Source organism: Suillus subaureus (assembly GCF_016647635.1).
Source record: "Suillus subaureus strain MN1 chromosome Unknown BJ212scaffold_183, whole genome shotgun sequence".
Classification (NCBI taxonomy): Eukaryota; Fungi; Basidiomycota; class Agaricomycetes; order Boletales; family Suillaceae; genus Suillus; species Suillus subaureus.
The window spans coordinates 1-23708 of NW_024538739.1; the positions used below are offsets into that span (position 1 = coordinate 1).

The following is a 23708-nucleotide window of genomic DNA, read 5'->3' on the forward strand; positions in this document are numbered from 1 at the left end:
AGGATTCCCTAGGCCAGAATTCTGGACCTTCGGATTTGCCCCTATGTCTCTGTCCCAAGTCTAGGGATTGCTTCCCTAGGCTGGAGTCTTGCCTTTCCAGCACTTACCCTCTTTCTGGACTTAGGTCCACTTCCCGTCCCTCCGACTCTACCTTAGGGTAGTCTACCTCCATTTGCTTCTACATTGGACTTTGTCCAATGTAGCCCCTATTCCTTCCATACCTCCGGACCTCCAGACATCCTGCTCCTGTCCTCCGGACCTCCTATCCTTCCATCCTGTTTTCCTGTAGAAGTATTACCTTGCAGCGGGAACTCTCCTGAGCATTTCCTGCATTCCTCCGGAACTCTCCCGCGCTCCTCCGAAGTCCTCCTGCACTCTCCACCAGAGTAGCCAGCCTCTGGAAGTCCTCTGGACTTCGTTGGACCATCATCGGACTTCCTCTGAAATGAAGGGCACATACTCGGGTAGGGGCACAGCATGTGAGCTGAGGCCAAGCCCCTCTGAGTCAGTCTCTCTTCCTTTGAGCATGGTTCTTAACATCTATGATATTGTGTGAGAATACATAAAGACCTCAGTGACATGCTGATACCATATTGTAGTGCTGCTTCAGGGCTTTGGATTGAGCACCACATTGTGAGAATCAGAGGAGATATGGTGGAGATACAAGGCTTACAAAATCATGACTCATGCAGACAGTTTTTTGAGCACATATTAAAACTATATAAATCATCATTTATGACACCATAACAATCATGCCACCATTAAATAAATTATGAAGTGGTGTCATTATGTCATTTTAAACCATATCTAACTATACAAACCAAAAATTTCCATATGTCATGGTTATATTCACCATGAAAGCCACCCCCCCTGCTCAAAGGGATAATATCCTCTCTCTTTCCTATTCTGGCCTCTCTGCTTGTCAAATTTCCTCTAGAACTGGAGTATCCAAGTCCACTGTAGCCAAGTTCATCAAAGAAAGTCACACAGACAAGGAAAACTTCTGTGAAGGGCATCCATCCAAGCTCACCTCTACTGATAGGAGGGCTATTATTCAACATATCACTACAGGAAAGGCTGATAATGCTGTCCAGGTCACCTATTACATCAATTCCACCATCACATTCCCTGTCTCTTCACAAGACCACAATAAATAGGATTGGGTCAGATGGCAAGGTATATATGTGAAACAAGAAGGGTGCTAGTCCTCTCTGCATATGTGTGATAGAGAGGAGAGCCTTTTCTTCCTTGTTACTGACCTGAGATGAGCTGTCTTGAGAATGTTTCTCACAGTGTGTGAAAGAGACAGGGAATGTGATGGTGGAATTGATGTAATAGGTGACCTGGACAGCATTATCAGCCTTTCCTGTAGTGATATGTTGAATAATAGCCCTCCTATCAGTAGAGGTGAGCTTGGATGGATGCCCTTCACAGAAGTTTTCCTTGTCTGTGTGACTTTCTTTGATGAACTTGGCTACAGTGGACTTGGATACTCCAGTTCTAGAGGAAATTTGACAAGCAGAGAGGCCAGAATAGGAAAGAGAGAGGATATTATCCCTTTGAGCAGGGGGGTGGCTTTCATGGTGAATATAACCATGACATATGGAAATTTTTGGTTTGTATAGTTAGATATGGTTTTAAAATGACATAATGACACCACTTCATAATTTATTTAATGGTGGCATGATTGTTATGGTGTCATAAATGATGATTTATATAGTTTTAATATGTGCTCAAAAAACTGTCTGCATGAGTCATGATTTTGTAAGCCTTGTATCTCCACCATATCTCCTCTGATTCTCACAATGTGGTGCTCAATCCAAAGCCCTGAAGCAGCACTACAATATGGTATCAGCATGTCACTGAGGTCTTTATGTATTCTCACACAATATTGTAAATAGTAAAAAATGCAAAAACATGTGGACAGTTTTTTGAGCCACTGTATGAGCATGTGGAAACACATTAGTAAGTAAGACAGAACATAACTAAATGAACTTGGAGATGAAGACTCATACAAGGATCAATCAGCAAGACAGAAACAGAGATAACTGAGAACCAGAAAGGCAGAGATGCCTAAATGGGGATAGGCACAGGATCTTGGACAAAGGGTGGGAATGGTCTGGAGATAGTACAGTTAATATCCAGAGGTCTGGAGATCTGGGGATCTGGAAGGCAGGGCGGAAACAGGACTGAGATATGTGAGGTGGTGGATGTAGTCTGGAATCCGAGAGGAAGTAAAATCAGGATGTCTTGCTGGATGGAATGTGCACAGGGTGGACAGGATAGGGGTGTACAGATCAGGCTAGTAGTAAAGATCTGGAGGTCCAGAGCTCAGGGGTAATTCTGTAGCAGATCTAATCCTGCTTAGATATGGAGCACACAGCAGAAGGGGATCTGGGAATGAGTTGGATATGGGGTCCAGAAACAGGTCCAGAAAGCGTGGGAATATGATGGGATCTATGTCTGGCATACAGGATATGACAGACTCCTCTGCTGTGACAAATTCTCTTGTTTCTCTTGACCAAGGCAATTCTCCATCAGGCGGATGAATGATGCACCCTCACACTCAACAGCATTGAGCATCCTGTGATTGTTGAGCTGGATTTGATACTGGAGACCATTGCAAAAATCACAGAGGTTTTGATGTATGCCTCAAAGTGTTCTTGAAAGGTGTGTGTATCCATCCATCTGGCCATCATGGGGTAGCACTCTCTTGCATTTTGATTTCGAGCATATCCTTTGGTCAGATGATGAGTCTCGGTTCATGTAGGTAGAATATCACACTTTTTGGTAGGCATCACACAATGTTCATCATGGCACATACATAAGTTCCCAAAGTCACGTGATAAGTCACGTGACCTGTCGGGGGGCGGTTGAGCTGGGACAGCTGGTTGTTGGAGATTGATGCTGATCGTGTATTTTTTGGCAGCGCAATATTTGATATCATCTAAGATCTGGTTCATCATGATGGTTGTGCAGGTTCGAATTTATCGCGGTGATGGCCTGACTATGATCAGCTGTGTGCATGTGCATCAGGAACTTAGTCAAGACCGTCGTACTGTTGTGCCAAATGGCAGTACTACATATTTTGTATCGCGGATTCAAATTTCAGACAGTATTATGGGAACTCCAGTATTAGTAAGCCAGCGTTCAACATCCCTGTCACTGTCACGGTACTCCATCTTCAAGTTCATGCTAAGTTGTTGCGCGATGTTGTCTTGTTCTTCAACCGTTCGAACTTATTCGAACCCACCGTGTATCCACCATCGGGTGATCGGGGACACATTGTCACAGACTCACAGCAAGTCCCCGATATCCTTGCATACCAGTACTAGTATGTATTCTATTCAGAATTTCATTGATCTACATCGACTTCTGAAGTTCTCATGCGGCAGTACCGCACGTATCCATCATTATTTGATACATGGAATCGCCAAAAGATGCGTGACTTTCATCGTAAGTTTGCACAGTCTTTTCTTTGTCTGAATTTCGAAATATGCAGTGTCCACTGTCTTCAGTATATAATTGCTGGTGGGCAAAGGTTCGTGTGGAAGTCGAGAGCGGTGTGTGCTATAAAGCATAAGCGTCGGATGACTATTGAAATATGCGTTGTGGATTACAGAGCCTCAGAAATAGTTTGTGGTGATTACTCCGCCAGTCTTGCTCTCTGAAGGGGAAGGGAAAACGCTGCTGTTGGCCGTTGCTATCTACAACATGTGTGTGCAATATTTGCGCATCCGTGTGCTTCAGGACCCCGGACCTATAAGACCCCTGGCCTCTGCCTGCGCTACGCCTCACGCTATCTCATCTCCATGTAACCCCTGCACTGTGCTCCCTACTACAACGGTGCACTGTCCAACTCCCATGTTCCACGATCCGTATTCGGGAATGTGACTGACCGTATTAAATGGCATGCAGTTGAAGGTTAGTACATCACGAATGCCCTCATCTTCACCATGTCAGCTACGACTATAGGTTATCAGACGGCGCAGGTGAATTCATCGCTTTCTAGCCTGTAGTACAAATGCTCATGTTTCAATGCCTTTGCACTCGATAGTATTTCACAGGTACGCACTTCACTACTAGCACTCACATTTTCTATCTGACGATGGAGATAGTCGGAGCGATGGCAGCAGTGGTGAGCGTCTGAACTGCGATCATCCCCAATGCCCTCCTCATCCTTGAACCCAGGTCTTTGACTACTGCTTGACGATTCCACAAGAGGTGTGTGACGACGTTTGAGTCCGATGCACGCTAAATTAGCTCGCAGGTTCAGCTGATCTGGGGAAGGAAGTGGGACGTCATTAGAGTTGTATTCACCCTCACTCGTTATGTTACCTTCATGGGTACTGCCATGACCACGTACGGTAAGTCGCGAGTCCTTGCATCATGTATCGTGCCTTGATGAGATCTAAGCTGCGGTAACTGACCGGTCTCATTACACAAGCGTTCGTGAACTCGTGATTTGAATTAGACTCTCACTGACTGTTCCTTCAGTGTGCGAATTTCAATGCTGTCTCATACAGTAAGCAACATTAGGACAGACTCGAGTTTAGCATGGACATTGAACGCTCGTTAAGGTTCACATCTGATAAGCATCGTCGCTGCAGAAGGTTGGCCTGATGGCGCTTTCATCAGTTTGAACCAGTACTAGTATGCTTATCATCTACTCTGCAGGCCTGCTTATTTTTCGCACATATGCCTTTTGGCATCAGAACAAGAAATTGCTGGTATTCCTTCTCGTCCTTGCTGCGGTAAGTGGCAACTTGATGGTCCACCGATCAGACCTAAACTTTCATTCGGATAGTTTTCCATTGTAGGGGCTATTGGGCTGACAGAAGTTGTGAACATACTCCATCTCGCTGACCCTATAGGTACCCGCGCTCTATGATACCGAGTGAGCACTTTGCTAACCTATTGTAGGGGACGACCAGACAGGCTGCATGTTTGGAAGTGGAAGGGGTAGTGCTGTAGAGTATGGTTTTTTGATCCTTTATGAGCTAGGTAAATCAAGCCAATGCTACTAAGTACCGGGATTGTTAACCTGAGATGTCACAGTGCTCATGATCCTTACGATATATAAGAGATTTGACTACTACAAAGGTGTTCGAAGTCGCCTCGTCACCACCCTTTATCGCGATGGGATAATATACATGACCTGCATCACAAGTACGTCCTCTTGTTTATGAACTCGTATGGGTTTAACAAGAGTCATTCAGTGGCATCCTTTGCAAATATTGTTATCGCCTTGATTATTCCTGTGAGGTTTTAGGCATTTGGATGCACAGGACTTACTAAAATGCTCAATCTGTAGGGCACATACACTAACATCCTGGATGCGTTAGTGCATTGCTTCATCTCACAGGTTCTTCTGCTGACTTCCCTCAGACCACAACTCGTGATCCACGGAGTGCTAGCTTCCCGTATCTTGTTCAATCTCCGGCAAAGCCTCGAGTCTGATTCTATGGCCATTGACGGAATGCTCTCACTAGCGGACACGCGTCGCACCCCTGGAAGCCATAGTATCGTATTTGTCAATCCAAACTCAGGGACCGTAGAAGGATAGTCTTGCATATTCGGCGAGGATCCCCAGCCCCCGCAGTTGTTTTCGCCGGTTCTACTTTCGTTAGCGTGCATGCATAAAGTTTACTTTTCCAAATTATACCAAAATGATTTTGTGTTTAGTGTTACATTCTCGAAGGACGATAGAAGGATGATGTCTCTAAATGTCGTGACCAGCAGACCATGCACAAATAAGCGCATAATAATTAATCAAGTACCCGCATAACACGTATCCGTACGGTACGCTGACGACGACTGACGATCAACTTCACAGTTTCAAGTATTGCTACTTAATGAGAAGCTCGCGAGCATGATCAACCTGTGACTCGAAAAACAACGAAAAACATTTTCACAAGACCTGAATGACACTTACCACTTGGTAAAGAAGGAACAGCTGTCTTCCGAAAGTTCCTTCTATCAAAATCCGACTACGGGGGACTATTAGTATAGATAATTGCACTGCCGCGAGTCTGGAAATTGGCATCTCCTCAATGGGTCCTCATTTTATTCGAAAAATATGTACAACTGTAAGTGAAAGCTTTAGAAGATCAATTCGAACAAGCTGATTCAGGTACTCCCAGAAGCGTCTTCATCTTCAAACAGCTTAAAATCCATACCCTGCGAAAACCCATCCAGAATGAAGTCCAAAAAATTCCTCCTGTGCTTCCCCAACCACGAAAGGCAACCGACGATGGCCATCTCGTCTATCCACTTTCTGAGGGTGTGGCTTAGAGTATCCCCTCCTGGCGACGGCTCATATCCTGGGAGTGATTTCCGCAGTATCATCTTCATATTCGAGAAAAGCAACTTTGAATGCTCTTCTGGCATCTTGTAAAAGAGCCGGGCCTTGGGCCTCTCGCGCGGCTGCGAAGAGTACGGTTTTGGCAGGGACCCCAGCATTGTGCGACCAAGACATTGGATCATAGAAGCCGTTAACCGGTAATAGCTCTGACTGATGAAATTGGTGGCCGGCCCAGTCATCCCGCATACTCCTCGTAATGCATATGCCATATGAAAACCAGAAGAGAAATCTGATGGTGAAGTGCGCTCATACGTAAACCGCGTGAAATCCACAACAAATACATCTGCTCGGGTGCCTTTCTTGAATAGCCTTGACAATATTTCGGGGGCCTGTGGGCTGGTACACGAGAGTGCATGCCACACTGCTGGGCTGCTTGATGCACGTGCAAGAAAGCTCACTACGACGACTTCGTCTTGGAGCTCTTCCAAAATGCTTTTACCTCCGGACATCACCGCGCCCAGTCTACTCATGCAAGGTATCATGAATTTGAAGAGTTGAGAAGACGACTCATTGGAAATTGAAGGCAGTAAGGGAGTGAAACTGACGCCCTCTCCGACAGGCATCTCATCCTCTGAATCTTTGCAGACCTTGAAAGCCTTCTCGACTTCTCGGGTGATCTCGTCTGCGAATGAAGTCGGCTTTGCTTTCTCCATGATTTTAAAGACTAGATGTGCCCTGTCGTATGCCGTTTCGAACTGCCTGCTACCCGTGCATATTTGCATTAGAAGCACATAGAGCACTACATCAACGAGTGTAAGTGCGTCAACATCCTGGTCGAGGACAGCCACTGGTGGCTGTGATGGTGGGCGAAGAGCCGACACTTCTGTGTCAATGTTATTCGACAATTGCGTAATGAGGGGAACGAGCAGCTCGCTCGCAAGGAAATTGGCTGGCAAACTCCGGAACGCACGCGCGGTGCGGAGCATACTCCCCCTTGACAAGAAGGTCAAAGAGCCCGTCTTCGTCACGTTGACTAATAAAATGGAATTAAACTCCAATGTTTGGGGTCGCGACAGTTTTGTGATCTTGAACACAAAACTGTCATTACCCCCTTCCTGTGAGGATCTATAACGTGCAAGTGACATCGCAGATTGGAAATTGACGTGTGCGATGTATGTACCGCGTTCTCCACTGGCGTAAATTGGAGTTGGTGGTGCTGGATTCACGTTGAGCAAGGAGCTCACGAGCGCACCCGGCTTTATGTATTTTTTCGTTTCCGGACGCAGTATCACATTGCGCAGGACGAGAGCAATGCGAGGGCTGACTATGAATATGCGGTGCAGGCCGGGGCAGCCACCTCCCAGACCTTCCCACAAGCCAAATGCATTGTGCGTGATGATAAATTCTTCCCCTTCCGCGGCTTCCCAGATACTGAAGAAGTAGCTATCCGCGTGAGTGTGGTAGGTGTAAGCTGGGAAGTGTTCGAGATCAGGTGGGATATGTGATTCAGTCATCATTTTTTGAAGACCTTCTTCACCGTACTTCTCTACGAGTTCTGCAGCATCTCGCATGATGTCTGAATGAGACGTGTCCAGGTAGTATCTGAGGACGTATAGCCAAAACTCGACAGCGGATTGAATACCCTTCGCTTTCATGAAGGACTCAATCCACTGACGGCTCCTTGCGTTCTCCGGGTGATCGGCTTGAAAGTAGGCGTTGGAGCACGATACCTTGCGATAATGCATGACAAACAGGAACTTCCGCAGGAGCTCAAGCGACCTCCGCTTTAGGGTGAAAGTACCCTGAGGAAGCGCGTTATGCAAGTCCATGATGATGGAGGCTGCGTGACGTTCGAGGTCCGCTAATTTCTCCTCTAGTTCGTTAATATTTTGGGTGTTGCGGATGTCCTGGTAGAAATTAGGTACGCCATAAACCTTTCCGATAGGACGAATGTCAAGGCTACCCATAGCAATATCATAGTAGTGGACGTATTCAGGATCAACGCCGGTGAGCTGAAATTCTCTTTCTCGTTCTCTTTTGGACCTGCAAAGAATACCACTCAGTGTTCTGGTCTAGTGTCTACACGCAGAGTGCTCGAGAGGGCTCCGAAAACACACCTCACAGGTCCCACTTGGAATCTTCGCAATATAAACCGCGGAATGAAATGTTGGTATTGTGTCGTAGGTGCACATGAACTCGGAGAGCCATCGGTCTTCTGAGCTTCTTCTGTAAGCTCCGTTCTGGCTTGTTGTTTTGAGGTATTCCTGCGACGTCGTGTCATTCTGCAGAGTTCAACGAATCTAGTAGGGCTGAGGGCTGAACACGCCACGTTTATGGCGCTATCGTGAAACACTTTATGTAAAGAGCGTATAGTACTACCTTATTAAGTTATGCGGTGATCGATGAAGCAACGTTCAAACTTCGTTTTGACCAGTGACCTCCGAGTATACATCTTGGTCCTGTCACAAACGAGGCTATTCAAGATTGTGAAAGATAGTCTCGATATCAGACGAAGTTTATATATGGTGCTCACGAAAGTCAGAGTTACCGCCAGTCTGGGACTAGTCTGTGGGACGCACAGCCACGATTCACGAAGCGGGGTTTAAACGTTCGAACTTCGCTATTCAAATATATTGACTCACCGACGAGCTTTTATTTATTTCATCGTCTGCAAATCTGTACGCGTCTGCCCCACCTGCCATCTCCAATAAAATATACCTCCAGGCTGAGCAATATTGTTCCTTTCGAAAATATAATGCACGCCTACCTTTGGCCCTCGTCGCTCTTCCGTCCTGTCTACCTCGTCTGTCCTCCTGCTAGTGCACTGGGGCCTCTCGCCATCTACCGCCTCGTCTATCTTGTCCATATGATTCCCTCCTGTTTTGCTTATCGCGAACCCCCATGCTTCCAGCAACATCTTCATTGTCACTGGCTGATGATACGTTCTTTGCAAGCTTGTCTCCATTTGTCTGCAAGTAGGCTCATCACTGTCTTGCTTATTGTCTTGAAAAGACTGGGCGAGAAGAGTAAGAAATACAATAGGGTAAAGTATCCTCGCCCCTTACCATTTGTTATAACTCCTTGATTTCTTTGTCCCCCATTTTGTGCTGTTTCTTTTCCTTCATATTTGCCTTTTTGTGATCCCATATACAATGTATACTCGTCTTGATAGTGCCATGCTCCTTTTGAAACCATAATAGAACCAGGTCATTCAAGTGGTAGGATCTGGCTAGAAGGCAGATCTAAGATATCCTATATGCTGATGGTGCCCAGGATATCTGCCAAGAGAGCTAGCACCATGAAAGTGAGTGACTGCCTGTCCAGTTACAGACTGAAAGCCATATATACGGTAGGTTGACTCATTTAAAGGCTATTGCCAAAGAAGGCCAGGGCACCACCCTACTATTGAAATCGCCTAAAAATGACATCCTTATTGACCCTAATCTCGGGAAATATTCGGAGGGCTAGATATCAGGTGAGCATACTACTGCTGATGAAGAATACTTATAAGTGATACCTGTGACAGTGTACAGAAGTACCTAAGAATATCAAGATGGTATGCCATTCCTATTACACATTGTTTTCTTTGAGTGTTTTCGCTCATTCATCTCTCACTGTTCGTCAATAGTTGAAAGAGACTTTAGCAAACATGTCCACGCCAAAAAAGATGCCTTATGGTGAGTATGGCTACTTTTTGTAGGAAGTACTCCAACCATGTACTCAGTAAGGTTGGGGAATTCTGGTCTGAAGGTTTCCAGAATCATCCTTGGCATCATGCAGTATGGCAACAAGGGATGGCAAGAATGGGTTCTTGGAGAGGATGAAGCAGTTGAACACATCAAAACTGCATAAGTCCCCAATCTCGACCATGGCTCTACGCGTCCTTTTATCACTAGGAGCAGTTATGAAGCAGGAATTCAGGCATTTGATACCACCAATGTGAGCTACCCAACATTACCATCCAGTGTTAATACTGGTTAAACAAAGGATATCTCATATGATCTGTTTCTTAGACGTATTCCAATGGTTACTTGGAAGTAATCCTTGGACGAGCAATCAAGAAACTGAACTTGCCTCGCAATGAAATTGTCGTCATGACCAAGGTATGTGCCCTGAATGTTCTCTGGCTCTCATCACTTCTGGTTCAATCAATTGTACCATGTAGTCGGATGTGAATATAGCGCCAGCTGATTCTTTCCTGGGTATGATGAGCCAGACCGACATGGTTATGTGAACCAGCATGGTCTCAATCGCAAGGCATGTTTTCAATCAAGATTTTGAGGTGTTTCAACTTTCTGAAATCACAAATCAGCACATCTTCGCAAGCGTACAACAGAGCCTAAAGCGGCTTCAACTGGATCATATTGACCTTCTCCAATGCACGTCCAGCCATCAATATGCTAGTTGCTTCTCATAAGCTTATTCACTTGTGGGCCACAGATTTGACAAGGAAATGCCTATTGAAGAGATGGTAGCATATATCTTATATGTGCTTTTCTGTGCTAAATTCCAAAAAGATGCAAGCATTGCACGACGTAGTCCAAGCCGGCTATGTCCGCTACATTGGAATGAGTTTGTGCTGGGCATATCAGTGTGCGTATACCTTACTCCTTTGCAGCGCCTGTCTAATATTTGTTTACTATCCAGTCCAAGTGATGCAAAGTCAGACCTCAACAGGGTTGTACAAATATTCCTCTGACGTTGAATCAATGTAGACTATGCGATCACAAACAAGCTCACTCCCTTCTTCTCCATGCAAAACCACTACAGTCCACTCTATCGCGAGGAAGAGCGAGAGATGTTTCCAACTCTCAAGGTTCTTCCATAGTATTGAGAATATTAGCATCATGACTCACAGGGATGAAGATGTTTGGTGTCAGCTCAACCCCATGGTCTCCACTGGCTCACGGGGCCCTTGCACATCCACTTGGACAGCAGACAGATAGAGGTCAAACTGATTCGCGAATTTCTGACATCTTATTTGGAGTGATCGTCTGATTTATACTATCTTACAGCATGATTGGGAATTATGTCCATGTATCGGCATACGAAACTATCATTAATCAGTATGTTGATTCTGGATTACTCAAGAAAACCAGCGAGCTGAGAAGGCTGATCAGTGTCGAGAACCTTGCCAAGAAGAAAGGTATAACCATGGCCCAAGTAGCACTGGCATGGATATTGACCAAGGATGGTGAGTAGTTTTTCATGTTCATCCAGGTACTTGATCCATGAAATCCCTCTCCAGGAGTGTCAGCTCCAATTGTCAGAACAATGAGTCTCGAAAAATTGAAAGATCTCATTGGTGAGTGGCAATTATGTATATGAAAAATCCCTTTCCCCAATGACACTAACCGAAGCTGGAATCAACGTGAAGCTTATGGCGGAGGAAGTCAAATATCTTGAAGAAGAGTACAAATCTACTGCTGTGATTGGTCACTCCTGAGTAATTGAAGGTACAACTCTGACAAACATCCATTGGTCTTCATTTGCTATCTGTTTTAAAACATGTGATGGATGGATAAGACAAAATGAAACTCCTAGGCGCTGAAAGGCAACCTGGATGTAAATGCTGATGGTGACTGGCTGGCATGATAAAGACCTGAATGTGGGTACTCCTGAACACATCAATTCTAGTCTACATTCACTGAAAGGATATTGTGCATGTCTCATGGCCAGAGCGGTGTTACGCACCATCTATGAAATTCCCTAAGCCATCACAGTGACCCTGGTCAAGTCTTACCCCCATGTCCCATGACACAAAAGATTGACACTCAAATCAGTGAAATTGCAAAACAATGGAGTTCTTATATACAGTAAGTACTACTGTGTATTTTTCTGTGACTGATACCGAACGCTGTAAATGCATACCTGATTCAGGTACTCCTGGTGGTTTCATCTCTAAACAACTTGAAATTCATGTCCGATGGAAGTGCATCCAGGATAAGTCCACTACATTTCTCCTGTGCTTCCCCAGCCATGCGAGACAACTGACGATGGCCATCTCATCTACCCATTCTTTAGTGATCTCATCCAGAGTGTCCTTCCCCGACTGGTACCCTGAGAGCTCTGCTTGCAAGAACGTCCTCATCTCCTTCATCAGCAAGTCCGAATGTGCCCTTGGCATGTTGTTAATGAGCTGTGCCTCGGGCCTCTTGCACAGCAGTGAAGAGTACGGTTTCAGCGGGAATCCTGACATTGATGGGTTGTCAAGACTCTGGATTATGAAAGCCATTAACTTGTAGTAGCGTTGACTGATGGGCCCAGTGGTCAGCCCAGCCATGCCACATATTTTTCACAGAGTGTACACCCTGTTATAACGAGAAGAGAATCCCGACAGTGAAATTTTCGCAATGAATCCATCTGCTGGCGTGCCTTTCTTGAACAGTCTTGACAAGATCTTTGGGGCCTCTGGGCTGCTATGCGAGAGCGCATGCCACACTCCAGGGCTGCATGATGCATGTTGCAGAAAGCTCAACACAGCAATGTCACATTGGAGCACTTCCAAAGTCCCTTCACCTCCAGACATCACCAAACCCCATTTTCTCATGTACAGTATCATCATTTGGAAGAGCTGAGAAGACAATTTGCGAGGAATAGAGGAAAGTAAAGGGGCAGGATTGACACCCTCAGTGAAGGACACCCCATCCTCCACATCTCCCCTGCATGCCTCAAAAGTCCTGTGAACCTTTCAGCTGATTTTGTGTGTGAATGAAGTGGGTTTTGCTTTTGCCATGATCTTCAGGATAAAATGTGCCCTATCATATGCAGAAGGGAACTGCTTGCATCCTGAACATATCTGCATGAGAATCACATAGAGCACTAAATCACTGAGTGAAAAGGGGTCAAAATCCTCATGAGGGGCAGGAGATTGTCCTGATGAGCAAAGGGTGGACACTTCTTTCCTCACACTGGCAGTCAAATGCGCAATGAGCAAAATGACCAGATGGCTTGACGGAAAATTACTCTGAAATGCATGTGCAGTACGAAGCATCCTCATCCCTGACCAGAAGGTCAAAAAGCCCATCTCCTCCAGGTTGAATAATACAACAGAATTGAGCCCCAATGTTTGGGACTGAGTTAGCTTTGTGATTTTGAATGCAAAGCTATCGATTTTCCTCTTCCATAAGGACCTCAGGTGTGCAGAGAGGTCTTCTCTACCAGCGTAGATTGGAGTTGGTGGGGCTGGATTCACATTGAGCAAGGAGCTCTTGAGTGAGCCCGGTCTTGGGTATCATTTTGTTTCTGGCCACAGCCATGCATTGCACAAGACAACAGCAATGTGAGGGCTGAGCATGAATATGCGATGCAGGGTAGGGCAGCTACTTGCAGAACCTTCCAACAAACCAAATGCATTGTGCATAAGTATAAATTCTTCTCCCCCGAACACCTGCAATCTTTGTGTGGGCTCACCATTTTGAGGTTTGGTAATTCCTGCAATGTCATGACATTCTTTAAGACTGAAATGTATAGACAAGAGGAACTGAGTAGTGAGCATATATATATAAGTACCTGCAGTGCACTTTTCAGCCAGACAGCCAGTACTTGTTCCTGGAAGCAAAGGATTTACGCTTGTCCATCCATGTATAGAAATCCCTAAGCAGTAAAATTTGAATTTTCAGAATTTGCCAGTCAGCATCTGTGTCACTGTGAACCCATCTCTTATCTACAACTGAGGATCCGCACTGCTGATTTTTGTGATGAGGCTAAAACACGACCCCTTGGATTCCTTCAGCACCACACCATCATAGAACTTCCAAGAGACACAAGCCTGACTATGCTGGTTTGTTGGATAAGCACGGACTCAGACTCACCCAATGATAAGATGTGATAGATCAATCGATCAGTGCTCAGTGCCTGTTGCCCACAGGGGGTTTCACATTTGGACATACATCCATTCATTGGGCATGGAGATGGTAATGGTTGTTCGAACAGCAACATTCGGCTTAAGTGCAAGGTGAGTCAGACTTTAAATAAACATCAAATATTTGCAGACAAACATTTTCAAATTCTTGCCCCCAGTCCATTTGCAATCGACAATGATATCATGGTGAACTGGCAGTGAACAGTGTGAAGTTACTGCAAGAGAAAGCTGCAAAAGGGAACATCTTCACACGACAAAGATTCTTGCCCAAGGGCAAAACGCTCAGACCAACACAAATTTGTGAAGGTGAGCAAGCATAGAGATGTCATGCATTAACAAGAAAAGACAGTGAGGACAGAATGTACTATCAGAAGATAACAACATTGGGGAGTGGCCAATGCACACACTGGAGGCACAAGAAGCATTGGTCAAGTTGTCAAGGTTGCATCACGCAAATCCCCATGATGGTACAGGAATTGAATTGCCACTTCAATAGTGCCGTTATAGCGATGGCCACTCGTCTTGCTGTCTATATGGTATCAAGATGCTTGGGAATTGGGGTCAGGCTCGTCGGAGGAAGGAGGATTATGTCACAACAGGGCACAGGTGTGCTGACAGGTTGAAGAGCAGAGATCACTGGGGCAGAGGCTCGACGCTAAAGATAGTGATCGGAACAAGCCAGAGGCAATGAGAATATAATCGGATGAGGCAGTCGGAGATTTGGCGCGCACGCACTGTTTCGATGAACGAGCATTTGCGGCTAGCGCCCTAAGTAGTACTTTGTTATGTACAGGTGGCTATGTTTGGCAACGCACATAGCATTGATGGCATACCCTTCAACCAACAACCTCAGACTCAGATCAGTCCCACCGTATCGCCATTCTATTCAGAATCGTTAATCAGCGCTCCCTTGAATATTCTCCTTAACTCATCTTCACTATAATCGACATTATGTCTATGGCACTCACAAATCCTGCATCCTTGGACCTTATGTTCCCTCAAGAGCTCATTTCACCCGAAGTTTCAGCACAGCTTCCTTCTGATCTCCAGGTAATTGATCATGGGCTCGCTCACATTGCCCTCACACTAAAAAAGACATAGATGCGTCCACTTGCATCAACAGACTACAAACGCGGGCATCTCGATGTCCTTTCCGTTCTATCCATCGTCAACGACCTCGGCGAGGTAGCATGGGTCAATCAGTTCCACGCCATGCGCGCAACCCCAAGCGCGTACTTCTCCATCGTCATCCTCGACAAGGCGAGCGACAAGATCGTCGGAGTAGGCACCGTCTTCATCGAGCGCAAGTTTCTCCGTGGTCTCGGCAGCGTCGGTCACATTGAGGATATCGCCGTCGACAAAAGCCAGCAGGGCAAGAAGCTTGGCCTCCGTATCATCCAGGCCCTGACGCATATCAGTGAGAGCAGCGGCTGTTATAAGACCATCTTGAACTGTAGTGACGCCAACATTCGTGAGTTGCTTCTCATCTGACTTTGACTTATGCTGACCAATGTCCCACAGCCTTCTACCAAAAGTGTGGCTATGTCAAGAAGGAGAACGAGATGGTAATTTTTCAAGCACTTCTTGTAGCCTTTGCTAACGGAATGCGCAGGCAAAGTACGCGCCAGAACGTGTTAATCACGCACCAAGACTTTGACTTGCCATCATATCCTGCACTCGTATATACCATCGTCATCAATTGCCTGTACTCTAGATTTGACTGTGGACATTTTGCACACATACCTTGCACATACTATTTCACTAGCAGACACTCGTGACACATGCCACTCATGCGAAAACTTCTCAAAGTCAAATTGATATTTTTTCGGGTATGTAGCGGCGCATATGTGTCAAGTAGTATAGTACTATAGAAGAAAAATGTGGTAGTAAATCATTCATCGAGGCGGGAACGTTTGTTCGAGAGGACCCACGAAAAGTCGAGGTTCATCGATATCTTCAGCCTGGCTGGCGTTGAAGTATTGGAAACCACTATAGATTCATATTGTCCATCAAGGTGGATCTAATCGTATCGGATATTGACCATCCACCACCTACTCTTGCCTCGAGTCGATCACTTTCCCCATCCCCTCAGATCCTTTCCAACAACCCAAAGTTCTCAAAATATTTGGCGAACTTTGTCTTCCCATGTCGCGGAAATTGACGTTCGTGGCAGATCCAGAAGATTCGGGAGTTTCTTGTATTGTGGCAGCGCTGGAAGTTGCATCTTGCGACGTAAAGGTGGCGGATTTTCAGACGACCATGCCGTTGAGCGAGGTTGATTGGATGTCATCAAGCCGTTGTATTTGATTGCAAGGTTACTGTTTATGGGGATATGCTCCGTCGTCCTGTCAGGCAGGAGCACTGTGTCCTTCGTTGGTGACACGATATGTCAGCGTACAAAATCTGTCCGTCTCGAAAGTTGCTGATATCAGAAGTTCCCAGACCGGCCATTACATAGAACAGCGTAGAGCCGTGGAGGACCTTCACCAAACTACACCAAGCGGATAAAGGGTTCTCTTGTTATGAGACGAGCGAGAGGAGCGAGGAGTCTATACAACAAGTACAATCTCAGTATCTTGAAAGAACTGAGATGTTAGGGCGTTTCTACTGACGCTTTTAAAGTGAGTACTGTTATGACTCAGATATAAGAATGAAACATAGAAAATAATGTAGGGCGCGAGCCGACGTCAATACGTCGCTCGCCTCTGTCCATTTCGGCTTGTGCTCGTACCTCTCACTCACTTCCCTTCTCTATCTCGGATCCTTCGGTCTTGGTCCTCTCGGATCTCTCGGAGTCCAATAGGTTCGAGGTGAGCAAGCAAGGGAGGAGAGCTGAGACGAGAGTGGGAAGCGGGAAAAATACCGCGAGAGATGGCATCTGCCAGGTTGTCGCAAGACCTCACCCATCAAACAGAGATCCGGATGCCGTGTTTGAGAGCAAATGAGAGACGTTGCAGAATGTCATTCTGGACAACGTTGCAAAAAGCGACTGGCTTTAAGAGCCGTAATACAACCCTGGTTGTCAGAACGGAACCGCACACGCACGTCACGAAGACCCGAGCAGACAAGGGCGCGAGGACCAAGGTCGATCGCTACCGTTTCTCTACCCGATGTCCGGTCCGGTCCATCTACCGTCCAACCGTCCAACAATTCCCAAGTGAGCTAGCGGGGACCAGCGAGGAAACCGATGCCAAATGAAGAAAAAGCACCGACAAAAACAGATAATGGGGGAGGGTCAGGAATTACTAGACGAAGCGGGGCACTTTTGGAGGGGTGAGGGGAGGAAGTGAATAACTCGTCGAACACCATCATCTATGTCTGACAGTGCTGCAGCTCTGAAGAAAAGGTCATGATCTCGAGTTGACAGATGAGTTCCTAGAGGCTTACGTCGTGTCTGTGTGCCTGGGGTATCATCCAACTTGGAGAACATGGTTTCAAAGGCCTCTTCTGCTTCATTACAGCGTACAGCGCCGTGAAGCGCTGCATTCCTTAATTAATACCCTAGACAAGGAGAAGGATTGAGTTTAATGACCTATGCAATTAGTAGGATAAGTATGACTGCTAGAGAAATAATAACAATCATCCTCACCCTGTTCACGACGTGAAGAGCCGCTGCGAAGAGGTTGCGTTCTAAATTTGCCTTACTGTGGTGCACGAAGAGTCCACTTAGATCCCTGCTGAATACCCGTTTCATAATTTTGCGCAGCAATGACCTGCTCGGAGAGTTGAACTTGAGTGTCATGTAGATTCCTCAAGTCTGCGCTGTAATAAAGGAAAGCTAACACACTAAAAATGCGAGAAAGAGATAAGTTAACATGTTGAAAGAGGTGACGAGGAGAAGATCGAACCAAGAAAGCTGAAGGTAGTGATAGAAAAGTGAGGGAAGGGAAGCCTGCGAGTAGCGGAGATATGGCTACAACATTAAGCTGAAGCGAAAGTATTGATCAAACGTTGAGCAGAGTCTGGGTCTTTTCATTAATGTGAATGACGTGAGGGTACCGGAACCTTCAATGTTGGGTCAAGGCTGTCCGCGAAGGAACCGAGAATAATCCGACTGAGGTACCATGTGGCAAGAACGTTAACACCTCCTCGAATTGGGTGAAGCACTTAGCTATATTTGACAACGTACATATAAGAGTTGTATAAGAGCATTGATGGCATACGTGCAATGCCCCCTCCGAGTCAACAACAACCTGCTCATTGGCCCCACTGTGTCTTCAGAGTCAGTACTCGCTTGAATATTCTTCTTAACTCACCATCGCTACTATGTCAATGATTGACACCATGTCCACGACACGCGCAGATCCTGCGTCCCTAGACCTTATGTTCCCTCAAGAGCTCATTTCACTTGATGTTTCAGCACAGCTTCCCTCTGATCTCCAGGTAAGTTGATCATAAGCTCTTTCATATCGCTCTCGCATTAACAAGATATAGATGCGTCCGCTTGCGTCAACAGACTACAAACGCGGACATCTCGATGTCCTTTCCGTTCTATCTGGCGTCAACGACCTCGGCGAGGTAGCGTGGATCGACCAGTTCCACGCCATGCGCGCAACCCCAAGCGCACGCTTTCCCATTGTCGTGCTCGACAAGGCGAGCGACAAGATCGTCGGAGTAGGCACTGTCTTCATCTATCGCAAGTTCCTCCGCAGTCTTGCCAGCATCGGTTATATCGAGGATACCGCTGTCGCCAAAAGCCACCAGGGCAAGAAGCTTGGCCTCCGCATCATTCAGGCCCTCACATATAAGTGAGAGCAGCGGCTGTTATGTAACCTCCTCGAGCTGTTTTAGCGCCAACATTCGTGAGTTGCTTCCCTCATGGACTGTCGCTTATGCTAATTAATGTCATATAGCCTTCTACCAAAAGTGTGGCTGTGCCAAGCTGGCGACCGAGATGGTAATTTTTCAAGTACCTCTCATAGCATTTCCTAACGGAGTGCGCAGGTAAAGTATGCGCCAGAACATGTTAATCACGCACCGAAATTTTGACTGGCCATCTTATCCCACACTTGTATATGCCATCATCAATCCCCTGTACTCTGGATTTTACTGCCACACATACCTTGCACATACTTGTATCATCAGTCTTATTCCCAACAAATTTTATATGATTAGCAGCTCTACTTCGAGAGCCAAGTGAGCATCGAAATGCACGAGGTCTACGGACATCTTCAGAACCAGCAGAAGCGGACGTGCCATATGGAAGCATGCAGCATAGATTTTTGCCCGTGAGAAGTCGTGTCGAAAGGAATGTGCGATACATAGGCATGTGCCAACAACAAAAGAACTGCTTATCGGCCACCCTTGCCACCCTTCATCTGCTGCTTCGATACCCTGGGTCCACTCGCAACAGGCGCACGTGCAGGCTACACCGGCCGACGTAAGTCGTACGTACCCCTTGGATTGTCGACAACATACCTTGGCCTTTTTCGACTCCTTCTCTTTCTTCTCAGTCTTGGCCTTTGCAATGGCCGAAATTCTCTGCTGGTTACGGACAGCAGCGGTCTGGTTACGCCTGGCGGCGATAGTGGCAAGGTCAGCACCAACGATGCCACGTTGGTGCTTCACGGTCCGGCGGGAACGCTTCTTAGCAACTTCCTCGGTGATACCCTTCTTGTGCATGCGACGGTAGACCTGTGTCCATGCGATCTTACGTGGGTTCTTGCGCTGGAGGAACAGGGAAGAGTTCTTGGAACTAGAGAATCGGAAAACCTATATCACAAGGGGCGTTCAGGCAGGAAGTTTGAAAGTGGGGGAGACGAGCTGACTTTGGAGTCTCCACGGACAAAGAGTTTTCCCTTGGAGGGGTACACACGGAAACCGGAGAACGCGTCGATTTCGACCTTCTACTCAAACATATCGAGCGATTTAGATTTCAGCAATGAATGTATATGAAGTAGAAACGCACCATCTATAAAACCGGCGCGCACGACGGGAATAAGTCAGTCTGCGTCCTTCCCAAAGCTCATATGAATATGCGACAAGCCAGAAACGTCATCCGTCATCAGTCTGATTCATCCACCACTCCTACAGCCTATCTTTGGCTGAAATTCGTCTCAACTTCACGCATGAACAGAACGGATGCATCCATGGTGTTTGGCGAAGAAAAATGGCATGGATCCTTGCTTACCTTGACGGAATTGCCGGGGCTTGCTGATTTGGTGGTGCCTTCGAGGGCGGGGTGGACTCAATGGGTAGCGGGGATTCAACTTCGGCTTATGCCGTGACCAAATTTGGTAATTCTGAATCTTATGACATACACACAAGCCTTGTACTTGGCTACGCGGAAACCATGCAGAGTCGCTGAGGTTATGACGAGGACCGCCAGCCCACTCTCCGAAACGGTGTGAATTGTCACGTTTTAGGAGTTGCGATTAATATATGTACCCCAGTATTGAGTTTAAACCTGGATCACAGTGCATAATTCGAACGTCCTTATCGGATCATCGCATTGTTTTGGAGCGGTCCCTAATTTTCATTAATATCCTCTCTAGTTACTACTTACTCTTCTACGTCCCACAGCTGGGAACATGAGGATTGACATATTGAATCAAGCCAATAGTCAGAGCTTTAATAGATTATCCTGTTGCTGTAAATATTGACACAAGCGCAGCAAGTCAGTGCAGTGGTCGCACTGCAATTCCAAGGTACATACCTCGCAAAAAGAGGGGTAAACCTAAAAGGAGAAAGTGTCACAAAGCGGTCACACGTCACTTGTGCGTGCGAATATGCCGCTGCATCCCATCGTCTCAGCAACGTTAACGCCTCCACGCAGTCATCCCAGGTCACCAGTTCACTCCCCAAGTAACTCCGCCCTCCAAATTCTCACTTTCAACGGTGTGTCCTCTTTACTGAGACCATACGTCTACTGCTGATTCCACCACTAAACTTCACCATTTCAGAGCCCTTTTAACGTCGTTTTCCAGTCATGTTCGTTTGTTCTCCCAAATGACGCAGCGGCCGTAGTTCATCTGTATTTTTCCCTATCATAGGTCCGAACCTTACGACCCTTACCTCCCCCGCAATGGCTCCTCATCCAATCCCGCTGGCGGATCAAGTCAGGGTGGAAACCCTAAAACCGCAGCTATCCAACAACAAATTGACGACACCGTCGGTATTATGAGGGAGAACATCACAAAGGTCGCAGAACGTGGAGAGAGATTGGACTCGTTGCAGGATAAGACAGGTGATTGATTTGTGCTCTGGTGTATTGCGAAGGTTGAAGCTATTTCCCCAGACAACCTTGCTGTTTCAGCGCAGGGCTTCCGTCGTGGTGCTAACCGAGTACGAAAGGTGAGTTTGACTTAACTTCCTTATATTGATGTAATACTAAGACATATTCAACAGAATATGTGGTGAGTGTGATATTTTCTTTTTCAGTTGCGATCAAGATTCATCGAACTTATAATTTCTCAGGTGGAAAGACATGAAGGTCCGTTGGACTCGTCGCTCAACATTACATTCATAACTGACCCCGTCTTTAGATGCGCATGATCATTGGTGTTGCTGTCATAATCATCATAATCATTATTATAGTCAGCATTGTGAAGGCAACACATCACTAGGCAGCACGTGGGTTCCCACGTATATTGCTTATCCTTACTACCACTGGCCTGTTGGTTGTTGTATCTATCCACCGTATCGTTAATTCTTCTGCTCGTTCTCTGTTTTACTTTTTGTTGGCCGTCATTCACCTACATTCTTCCATAGGGCCCTAGTGGGTGAATTGTGGACCCCGATACATAGCTTTCGCTTCGTTAAATTGTCACTCGTGTTGTGCTTATGGATGATCTACATACTGACTGCTCTGTGCTAGTGCACAGAGCTTTATGGTCTAAAATTCCTTCGCCCCGTTCTCCAGGGCTCGAATTCCAAAATCAAGTTTCAAGGTCCTTTGTCAGTTGTTCAACATTGATAGTCTAACTTGAAGGATATCCCGGAGTACTTGAAGATATGGTCAGGTACATGAAATCAAAGCAACCCTTTTAAAGTACTACCGGAGGTCTGTGCCGACCCCCGGTACTGAATGACTATTGCTGAGATAGACTATAGTCTTCAGTGTGCTACTATTTGTACGATCGTGTATGTATCACTATTGCATCACTGGTGCCGCTACTGAATTGAAGGACATCACACTGCAACGTTGTTAATGCCCAATACGAGACTTAGTTTGGCATGTGGCAATGTTGGCGATTACTAGTTATTATTAGTTTACTCTGTGTATCTTCCACGAGACCCTTCTCTCGGTCACACGCGCCAGAATTCTGTGAGTATTCCAACATTTATGTAACGTTAAGATATTTTTATAGCTCAATTACCCTCGACTGAGGACACCCAATAAATTTGGCGGTCTTTGCAGTACAAATATGACGGATGCCGCTGAGTTGGCACTCCGCGCGAAGAGCACGGCGAACAGTTGATTTGCCTACCGCATGTGTCTGATCTAGATGTTCCAGAATGAAGTTCCACGATATCGATTATCATAGATACTCCAGAAATCGTCTCGAGCTGTCGATCCTGAGGTCAGAAATTTTGGAAAATGGTCGCACAGCAAAAGAAAAAGTGGAAGTTCGACCGTTGATCTGCGACAAATCCGGCCTCAAGGATTCGCACAGGAATTTTTCTGGCAGTGCTAGAGAACTTAAATTTAAAGCTTATAAGTGCGATCAAGGTCATGATTTCCCAATCCCCCACTTTGTTACTCTTTCCTGTGTAATCCAGAAAGACACTGGATGGATAAAGGTATGTTCCATTTCTCTGCCTGCATCTCACGCTTGATATCGTTATCTGAATAGAGGTACCGTTGAACGGAAAGTACAACTGGCCGACTGATTGAATGTCAACATAGGCCAAGTTACAATGATGTCAGTGGACTACGACACTCGAGTCGGCCTTCGGTGCCTGTGCATCTCTCAAACGTTCGGGGGCAGAGGCCTCAAGGCCTCACGATCGGATCTCGTTGAAGTACGATTTGGCATGGCGGGTTCGGTGACGGCTCTTGAGGCTCCACCCAAAATCGCGTGTAACCCGGTACGGTCGTAGTCATTTAAGTTGCGTTCCGGGAAGGTTGCGTTGCGGAATACTTTGGCCTTCATTTGGTGAGCGCTTAATCTCATGGCATGCCTTATTTCCTGGCACTATCATCCTTCCTTTTTCTGTCAGGTGTATCTCACCGCATCGGCCGGCTATATTCACTGATGACCGTTTACAACCAAGACAAATGGAAACAAAGTGTTTTGTAAGTGGCCAGAAGAATGCAACCTAGCCAACTGCGTGGGAGTCGAGGCCATTGCTAGCGCTAAACTTATATCGTGGCCAGCGTGTCTATTAATGAAAATTTGATAGTGCACTATATTCCGCATCATCGGGGGTGCGTTTCGAGATCCTCTACCAATGAAAGCTCGCTTCAAGCATTACTCGGGGACGCAGAGTCTCCGAGTCACAGATGTTGGTCTGATTTCAGATAGTCCAATGTAATGCCGCTGAAACGAAAGTTCCATTGGCCTGATCTGTTTTATTGACAGTCAGTCCCTGGCCTTT

The 23708-nt window shown here is 46.3% G+C and overlaps 2 protein-coding genes across 2 annotated transcripts; one reads left to right on the forward strand and one right to left on the reverse strand.

Moving 5' to 3' along the window:
* Positions 1 to 16353: 16353 nt before the first annotated feature.
* Positions 16354 to 17194, reverse strand: BJ212DRAFT_1404113 (uncharacterized protein). The gene is made up of 2 exons (XM_041337388.1): positions 16972 to 17194; positions 16354 to 16679 (listed from the first exon to the last, which is right to left on the reverse strand). Exons 1-2 carry the CDS (start codon positions 17044 to 17046, stop codon positions 16491 to 16493), a joined length of 264 nt encoding a protein of 87 aa, XP_041185574.1. The 5' UTR covers positions 17047 to 17194; the 3' UTR covers positions 16354 to 16490.
* Positions 17195 to 18452: 1258 nt separating this feature from the next.
* On the forward strand, positions 18453 to 18920 carry BJ212DRAFT_1488692 (uncharacterized protein; the record flags this gene model as incomplete). The annotated part of the gene is made up of 2 exons (XM_041341377.1): positions 18453 to 18551; positions 18603 to 18920. 2 exons carry the CDS (start codon positions 18453 to 18455, stop codon positions 18918 to 18920), a joined length of 417 nt encoding a protein of 138 aa, XP_041185575.1.
* Positions 18921 to 23708: the final 4788 nt, after the last annotated feature.